Source organism: Erigeron canadensis, chromosome 6, assembly GCF_010389155.1.
Source record: "Erigeron canadensis isolate Cc75 chromosome 6, C_canadensis_v1, whole genome shotgun sequence".
In the NCBI taxonomy this organism is placed as follows: Eukaryota; Viridiplantae; Streptophyta; class Magnoliopsida; order Asterales; family Asteraceae; genus Erigeron; species Erigeron canadensis.
Window position 1 is genome coordinate 23,211,332 of NC_057766.1, and position 9,485 is coordinate 23,220,816.

General features: G+C 33.3%; 2 protein-coding genes across 2 annotated transcripts; one reads left to right on the plus strand and one right to left on the minus strand.

Annotated features, from left to right (window-relative positions):
• Positions 1-463: 463 nt before the first annotated feature.
• Positions 464-3,407, plus strand: LOC122604050. Its single transcript, XM_043776944.1, has 2 exons — positions 464-623; positions 3,034-3,407. The coding sequence occupies exons 1-2, from the start codon at positions 508-510 to the stop codon at positions 3,251-3,253; spliced, it is 336 nt and encodes a 111-aa protein (XP_043632879.1). The 5' UTR covers positions 464-507; the 3' UTR covers positions 3,254-3,407.
• Positions 3,408-5,568: 2,161 nt separating this feature from the next.
• LOC122605082 (tRNA (guanine-N(7)-)-methyltransferase) lies at positions 5,569-9,485 on the minus strand. The gene is made up of 2 exons (XM_043777960.1): positions 9,416-9,485; positions 5,569-6,507 (listed from the first exon to the last, which is right to left on the minus strand). The coding sequence occupies exon 2, from the start codon at positions 6,496-6,498 to the stop codon at positions 5,719-5,721; it is 780 nt and encodes a 259-aa protein (XP_043633895.1). The 5' UTR covers positions 6,499-6,507; positions 9,416-9,485; the 3' UTR covers positions 5,569-5,718.

A 9,485-nucleotide genomic window follows, 5' to 3' on the forward strand; every position in this document is an offset into this window, starting at 1 on the left:
TTTATCATCTGTAGTTTTATCACAGTTCAAAAAATTTTTTTTGTAGTTTTATCATCAAATTTTTATCATGTTTTAACCTTTTGTTATGTTTTTTATTTTTTCTTTTAGCTTTTGATATTCGGCAACAAAAAACTATACTTCGTTTCTTTTTAAAGCGTTATTACCTTAATGTATTTTAAGATTTATGATATATTATTTAACTATATGTTTTCTTTAGTTTGATGTTAGTTGTTGTCATGTTAAAGTTATTAGCTTGCCTTCGAGTCAATATATATTCTCTTTTTCCCCAAAACTCATTTTGCCCAATATACATATTATGTATCACCGACTAATGACATAACGTTTTTTTTTCCAGTTATATACTTAGTTGAAGGACTCAAAAAGCAAAATATAAAAAAACTTAGGGTGCTTTCAGCAAAAGACGTAATCTAGTAATCCACTTATCCACCTATTTGTATCCCAATTTATGAAGTAGAACAAAAAAGAAGAAAAAACAGGAAATAAAAAATGTTGGAACACATAACAGCAAGTGAAGTAGCTGGTTATGGAGTTGGTGTTCTTCTATTATGTGCCACCATTTCTGCTCCTAAGATTGATTCATATATCTCTGCTTCCCAGCGCAGGTACCCCTTTACTGTTTTCCTATATATATATATATATATATATATGGGGATGGTAATATAAGGCTGGCGGGTATCTAAGCTTGTGGGGCCCATGCATTTATTCATTAAACAATAAATAGTAAAACATTAGTATGTGAGGGTTCCACACCTAAGCTTAGGTGCCGGACAACCTTATATTCCCTTTTCCCAATATATATATATATATATTATATATTATTGAACTCTAGATTTTCTTAGTTTTGTCTATTAGTTGCTTTTACAATCTTTTGTTTAATACATTTCATTTCATTAGGTATTATTTGTAGCTAGACTTATACTAAGGTAATTGTAGGGTAGTAGTTTGGAATTAGGAAATCCCCAATTTTGCAACCAAGTTACAAGATTTAATGATTTGTCATGGGGTTTGTTTCTTTTTAACTAAATTTGAATTTTTTTTTTTTTTCTTATTGTGAGCCGGGTCGGTATTAGTAGTAGTGTAATGTTCCAGCGGTTAACGAAATCTAGTGAATATGAAGGATGGAGGAAGTATAGTTTAGAGAATTGAGAAGAGAGGCTGTGTGACACAGAACAGAAATGAAATAAAACTGTAATTCGGATTTGAACAAAAAGACTGAATAACAATGAAAGCTAGACAATATAATTTTTAGGGGAAAAAAAACTATTCTTCTGGAAATTTCTAAGATGGTTAAGAGATATCCCTAACCATTCCTTATTCATAAGAAATAAATAAAAACAGATAAACTCGTAAAAATAGAAAAACGTTGTTTTGGAACCTCAAACAACCGCAAAAAGCTAAAAACGAACTTAAGTCATGGCAAAGTTAAAAACGGGTTACATCACTCTAGGCAATCTTTTGCAAAGCCATCTTTTCATTGCACCTTGCAACTTAGCTTGCCATGACATATCGACTTTTTCAAATAAGGATGGTTTTCTTCCAATGGAAAGTCCAATGCGACTGTTTGATGGTTCCTAAAGTGAAAATGAATCATCTTATCTGACTTTCCATTGTAAGAAAATGAAATTACAAAATAAAAATGCTTCCTTCCTCATTATTTTCAAGATTTGTCCAAAATACCAACTCTTGGAAATAGTATCTTTTTCATCATATGAAAACTCCAGTTTGTTGGTTCCAGAAGTGAAAGCAAACCACTCAAGCAAAAACAGAAACAGTTGATTACTCTAATTAGAGCAAGCATAAACAAAAACTAGTTTGATGGTTCTGGAAATAGTATCTAATTAGTTATAAATTATAACTAATAGTTGATTACTCTAATTAGAGCAAGCATAACCATAGTTGCTGCTGCCAACGTCAAATACAAGAGAATTAAACTCAGAGATGTTGACTTCTGATGAGAAAGTTGTATAGCTTTTGTTGATCGATTGCGTGTGAAAGTGTGATGTGTTACCCGCTAATCGACCCGCTCGACCCGCACAAGGAAATTAAGGCTTGCTTAAGTTACCTAATTAGACCCGTTCTATCATTTCAAGGGTGCCCATAATTACCCAAATCACTGAAAAAGTTGCCCAAACTTACCCAAATTTTCTTGTTTGGGTATGTTTTGCCAGGCCTAGTTATAATGTTCGATCAAACATAAACAAAAGCCAGTTTGATAGTTCCGGAAATAGTAGGTAATCGGTGTCTAATTAGATCAAGTGTTTCTATTTATGCTTGAGTGGTTCACTTTCACTTCCGGAACCATCAAACTGGTAATTGTTTTTTTTCATATGATGCAAAAGATACAATTTCTAAGTATTGGTTTTTGGGCAAATCTTGAAAATGTAATATGGAAGGAAGCTATTATCTTTTGTAATTACATTTCCTTGTCAGATTTGTGTGTTACCCTTTTTTGTTTGTAACAATTCTAAGTATGAATGCTTCGCAAGCTACACTTTTTTTTTTTCCTATCCAGTATTTTAATCTCAGCAAACAATTCGGTGATTGAAACAAAAACTAAGTATCTTTTTTCAAACTAAAGGTTGGACATGTGGGTGCTAGGGCTGGGTAATGAGTTAAAGCGGGTAATATTTAGTACGGTTAAATTAATCCGGATCTGGTCGACCCGTACACATTTTTCTAAGTCTTCTAATAAACTAATGTTTTACATACTAAAAAGCAATAACTATATTGTTGCAGTGATATTGTATTTTTTAAATTAAAAAAAATAAGAAGGTTGTATGTAATTTTGAGTACACTTTGGGTGTTTAACCAGTTTAACTGCCGTTCAAACTGTTTTCGTTAGCTAGTTTTTAAAACTTACCCATTTGACCCATCAGAGACGGAGTTGAAATGGTTGCTCTAAATTCAATGCATCCGTCAGTTGGTCTTTTGTAATGCATTATCCTCCCACTGCTTGTGTTTAATTCGACAGTTAAGTAATGGAGCTTTTCTGACATGTGCCCGATTATGCAGCTCATTAGGTATGTGCAAGAGATGTGGTGATCTAAGGTTGATTGCATGCTCAAATTGCAAAGGTTCCGGGTCACTCAGACAAGGTGGCACATTTAGTTTTGGACCCCTTGAGGAAGTTTCTTCTGTTGGGAAGTCAAAGATTAGTTCATTATCGTGCAACAAATGTCGATCTAGAGGGCATTTTCCTTGCCCTGAGTGCTCTAAAGTACCAACAACTTAATCGTCCGTGTTCTGTTTAAATGATCATGTCATTGTTGATTACTTAAACAAAAATGTGTCTATAATCTTATATTGAGAAATGAGAATCCTTAATGTGTAATGTATATCTCACTATTACGAATATAATGGTTTGAAAACAACTTGGTCCTGATTCACTTAACTCTACATTATATATAAGTAATATATAGGGTTAACGGGAGCACTTTGATCTTGATAGGTTCAGCAATTATGATGATAATTGTTTTAGGGTTGCTAATACGGTTGGTGACTTATTGGTAAGCCGATAAGGTACTTGTACAGTTGTACCTGGGGATTTTTTACTAGGGTTCAAGTTTTGAGAGGGAAATATTTCTGAGTATTTACATGAAGTCTAAATTGTTTTTTTTTTGTAAAACACTAATATCGATCATTTAGAGTCTTTTTTCAAAAAAGGTCTTTTTTTATAATCATGTTAAGATATGCAACTAAGCTTAAGAAATAAAAGATTAGTTAGTGTAAATCAAGTATTAAAATAAACAATGAGATAAAATCTAGATCATTTGATTATGATAAAACTAAGGCATGAAAATGTATAGAACATAATACAATTTTTTTTTTCTTATGATGCACAATGATTTTCAAATTATTTTTTATTTTAATTTAATATTTACTGTTTTATTTAAAGATAAATTGTATAACAGTTGATTGTTTATTCTATTTAAGATATGAAAAGTCAAAGAGAAAAACAATATACAAAATAAGAAAATAGACTAAAGTTGGTTATATTTTATGAATGGAGATGGGTCACCATAAAGTAGATAGTCATCAACAATCAGCATGTTGAAATCATGTATAGTTGACTATAGATAAAGCTTGTTTCGTTTTCGTACGTGTTCATTGTATATTGTTAACAACTACTGTATAAGAAAATTATCTTTTTAACAATTGTTGTGGTCAATTTTCCATTAAATTTGTCAACATCATTGGCCCGACATCCTGAAATTTTTTTACACAAGTTGATTGGATAACAGCATCTTTTGTTATGTGTTGAATATACTTCAGCATCTTATTTTTCATTGAAATTGTCAACATCACCAGCCCAATGTCCAAAATAATTTTTAAGTTGTCCGTCATGAAACTAGTAACCACAACGTTTTGGTTAATGAGATATTAACCACTAAGAGTACGTAACTGGGAAAAAAAAAAAAGAAGCAAAATTAAGATTACAAAACTTCAAAAAGTGCTGAGGCAATGTACATTGATTGACCAAGTAATAAATTTGCAAAAAATTATCCGAGAAATGATAATTCGAGATAAATTTGCAAGAAATAATATGACCAAAGTAATAACATTGATTGACCAATGTACATATATTGATATTTGATATCATGTTTAGTGCCAACATAATGTGAATGACCCACCTCATAACAAATATCCTTCCATCTCCACTCATGTAAGCAATCTGGTCATTTCACATGTCCAATGATATTTGTATGTATATTTCGACTTAAACTAGTTTTAAATCGCGCAACAGTGGATCGTTTATATTATTTAAGAGATGAAAAGTCAGAACAAACCAAAGTTGATTACGAGTATAACTTTATGAAATGGGTCACCATCTAAGTATACAGTCATCAACAATCAGCATGTTAGAATCATGTTTAGTTGACTATAGATTAAGCTTGTTTAGTGTTCATTGGATATTAATAACATCTTAATCTATTCATTACTTGTAATTATTATTTCTTGTGACAGTTACATAAGAAACATAGGAAAATCATAATCAATGAGACAATATACATCCATAATTCATCGACAAACAACTGCTACATAAGCAACCACTACATAGCCAGACTAGGCTTGTTTGTTTTTTAATTGATAAAAGTGACTAAAATTATAATTTTGTCTTCGCGCCACAACCATCTCTTTTTTGGATTTAGTTAATACAGTTATTTTTTGTTTATTAAGTAAAAAAAAAAAAACAAACATCTTTAATAACTTAATAAATTAAGTATTTCTGATTAATTTATTAAGTCATTAAACAAACACCACCTAAGTTTTATAGACACTAAGTGGATAAGAACTGTAACTATGAGTGCCAAAATAGGTAAGTAAACTATGACAAACAAGTAACTGAACTCAAGTTAAGATTACCAAGCTCATCTACGCTCTCCACACGCAAATAAAAAAACCTTCCAAATTCAATAGAGCATGACGCACCTAAGTTACAGCACCACTGAGGCACTAAACCATACAACAGGCCAACACAAACGACATCATCATGCATGCCATTACCAATAGTTATGCTCATAACTGAATAGTACTACTAAACCCAGCTAACCGACCAAAAGCAAATTAAGATTACAAAATTTCAAAAATACAGAGCCTAAAGACTGGTACTTTCAGCAAAAAAACTAAGTTGCAATCAACAATAAAAATAAAACAGAAAAAAGAACTTTATAATGCAAAACGACTATAAAATCTACCTTAAACTGACGGGACAATACGTCTAAAAACTGCTTTGAAAGTCTGCCCTTCATTTCTCGACACTTTCTGTCCTTCTTCAGTTGCAGAACTCAAAAGTTTTACCACTGGATCTGCTTCAAGTTCTTCCTCGGTGAGTCCATCAAACATTGGATGATTCTCTAAACAAGACTTCATCCATTCTCCAAGCTCTTCCACATCAGTTATGGTGTATATAATCCCACCAGGCCGAATTGCATAAGCATATTCGTCTAGCAAAAATGAGCTAATAACACGCCGACGATGGTTCTTTTCTTTAAAGTGGGGGTCCGGGAACAGAAAGAACATCTTTGTAAGCTGTGATTTTTCAAAGTAATTCGGGATGTATTTCATGGAGTTAGTTCTAACAACCGAGACATTCTGGTACTGCCCAGGGTTTGCCACCCGTAGGGCTAGAATACGTTCTTTGACATATTCTGTCACCTTGTCCCTCAATTCCATTCCGATCATTAGTGTCTCTGGGAAAAGGGTTGCAAGGCTTATTAAAAGTCCTCCAAAACCACAACCAATATCTGCAAATTCTATCTTTTTGGAATTGGATTGCAAATTGGATGATGGGAAAAAGTGAGGGTAGTGAAGCGAGTATTCTACATGATGAGGGGAAACTGGGACTGGGAAATGGGAATCACTTAATGGGTTGCTATGAGCTCGAGCTCTGTAGAAACGTTTTCGAGGAAGACGAGTAGTTTTGCTGATGCAGGGGTTTGATTCATCCCCTGATGCTGTCTTTTCCTCCAGCTGCATGTCAGAATTCTGCAATGACGACATGACGTTATGAATCAGTGAGAAATTATTAACTAACTTATGAGAAAGTACGATCAATATTTTTGAGGCAAATAACAAACATCGATAGATAAACTATTAATTAACTTAAGAGAAAATATGATCAATATTTTTAGGCCAAATAACAAACATCGAGTCCTTGTTCAAATTCAATACTTTTACCTATAGGACCAAATGGTTCGAACCACCAATTGGATGATCATCATGTTGAAGAACTTATACAACTTTTTCAACTGAGAAAAACCTTTCATTTGGGTATAGTGTATAAAAGCAGAATCCAATTAAATAGCTTGTAGAGAAGTATATGATTGCTTTGGTTGGAAAGTAGAGGAGTTGACAGGTCAAGGGTGATGGTACGCCGAGGGAGGGGAGACTCATTGGGTGGGCATTCCTTGCGATTGAATTATAGTATAGAAGCTGATGAAAAGATTTATTTGGGAACCACTAACAGCAAGAATTGGACCCTCATGAAGCTTAAGGTTTGACCCCACTAATGATTTAGATTGAAGAAAATTAGGTGCCAAGACCTTTCTTTTTGGGTAAAGGGGAAGATAACCCGGCAAAAATAAAGCTCACATTTCAAGGCCTATGTTTACTCCACCAACAACGATACTCTTAATCTTTTAATAATGATAACTATAGTATTTAATTATTAAACATACAACAAAATCGTATTATGTTAATGAAAACACGCGAAATTAAAGAATCAAATTTAATAATATATCTCATTGTGAATGTTTAGTCCAAATTATCTAACTTCTCACACTGTCGTAGAAACACTTTCATTTATAAGGACTAGGTGCAGTGTTGTCAAAGGCAAGCGCCTCTTGCGCCTAGGCGCAAAAGGCGGGCGAGGCGCACCTCCAGCGCCTGAAACCCTAGGCCCAAGTCGATCATGAAAAAGGCCGTCAACGACGGTCAACTGTGGTGGTCAACCGCGGTCAAAATGGTCAAAATAATCTAATATATATATATATTATTTTTATGTAATAAATTATGTTTTTTTATATATATGTTTATAATAGTCTAATAGTTTGAAGTTTTAGGTTGAAAAGTTTATATTTTTTTGTAAGATATTTGGTTTTATAAATGACATTTGATTTTTTTACTATTATTTTTCACTATATATAAATATTTTATATTTATTTACTTAGTGCGTTTTTTTTTTCCGGGCGTGTGCTTTTTTTGCGCCTCTTGCCTTCGCCCTATTTGAGGTCTTTGCGCTATGAAGTCGCCTTCGCTTTTGACATCTATGACTAGGTGCTAAACTGCTAATTATATAATACATGAAACTACATAACCTATGTATTAGAAAAGATGAAATTCTAATCTTGAAGGGTTACCAAACAGAATTATAAAGAAGAAACAAAGCAGATGACTAATTGTATGATAGATAAATACAAGATTCGAATTCCCGCAACTCCTAAGCTAGTTTGAGTCCAGCAATTCGTAATAGTTCTCAAGAACCGACATATAAACTTCCTGCCTAGTGCCTAAACATGATGACTGCAAGGCCTTATTAATAGAGTTAACCTAACATCAACCTAACTTGGTGAACAAGTAGTTACCAAGAATAACAAACTATTATTAAACTAGTTCTGACAGCCCTTATTCCTTTCTTTCGGGCTCTGGCCCAGGTTCATATCATCTTTCAGTCCAGGAACTACATGAGGGCAGACCTAATAGAGTATTTTGGGTTGATAAGAAACGTAATGAGGACCAATGAGTTAAGTTTGGAGGGTTATAAGAACTGAGAATCATAAGGTCCAAATGTCCAATAGGCTCCATTAATAGGGTTCTTCCACTGCATCCCCAGTAGGTAAACTTCAAACCCAATATAGATTGAAAAATCTCGATTCCTAATTGTTCAGCCAATTGCTTTCTATGTCAAAATATGCAAGATTCAATTCCTCATATATTCTTCAACTGCAAATACTAAGTATCTTCAGGGAGACTGTTAAAAGTAAGTGTCATCTCTTGAATACTCCTAACAGTTAATAAAATGTGATAGCTTGGTTCATTGCACAGAAATGCAAGAAGAATATATGGGATATCCGGATATAACGATACTACACATGGGATAAGTATTGCTGCTTGTGTATATTTGCTACGGGAGAGGCGGAATAGAAGGCTATTCAAAATTGTTGAGTTGTGTAACAGAAAGCAAGTAGGCCAAATTCTTGAAGTTATCAGATATTCAGCCACCACCAGCTTATTAATGCTTTCAAATTTGTGTAAAATTTTAAATTTGAAGTTTAGTAGACTTTGTTCAGCCTTTGGTGAGGGCTAAGGTTTCCACTTTGAAGTGTTGGCGAGTTAAGAGACAATGGCCTAGTTTTTATAAAAATGAGAGTTGTGCTCGGTTATGTTGTCATGAAGACGGATTTAGATCGAAGCCGTCAAGTTTATGATTGGTTTACTTCAATGTAATACTTGTAAAGTTCGGACGTATCTAAATTGTCATAAGCCCTCTTTGTGTTGGTTGATTATAAGTAAGCAATGGGATTTTTTAATAAGTCGAAAGAGTGTTAATTGTGTACTACAAGTCTACAACTTTGTTATTAATCAAACGATAAGATAAACCAGCCGCTTTATGTCAAGAAGCATGAAAAAGGTACCATTTTGACCAGTTACCCAACTCGAATAACCCATCCATTTTGCCACTTCAGTTATGTTAGACCTCAAAGGAGTTGAATGATATATACCTTTCTCAGAACATGTCAGAAACCCTAATTATGAATTCTACAAACCCTAACAAACCCGAATCCAATATCAGTAATTAGTGACTACTAATCAGATTTTAGCTGACTAAACATAATTAAAACATACAGATTAATTAATAAATAAAACACATTAAGAAAATAAGTTAATGAAATACCTCTCAAGTGTATATGATAAACGCAGGCTGCAGAAGCGAAAACAGAAGGCGATAGTTAGAGAGAAAAACT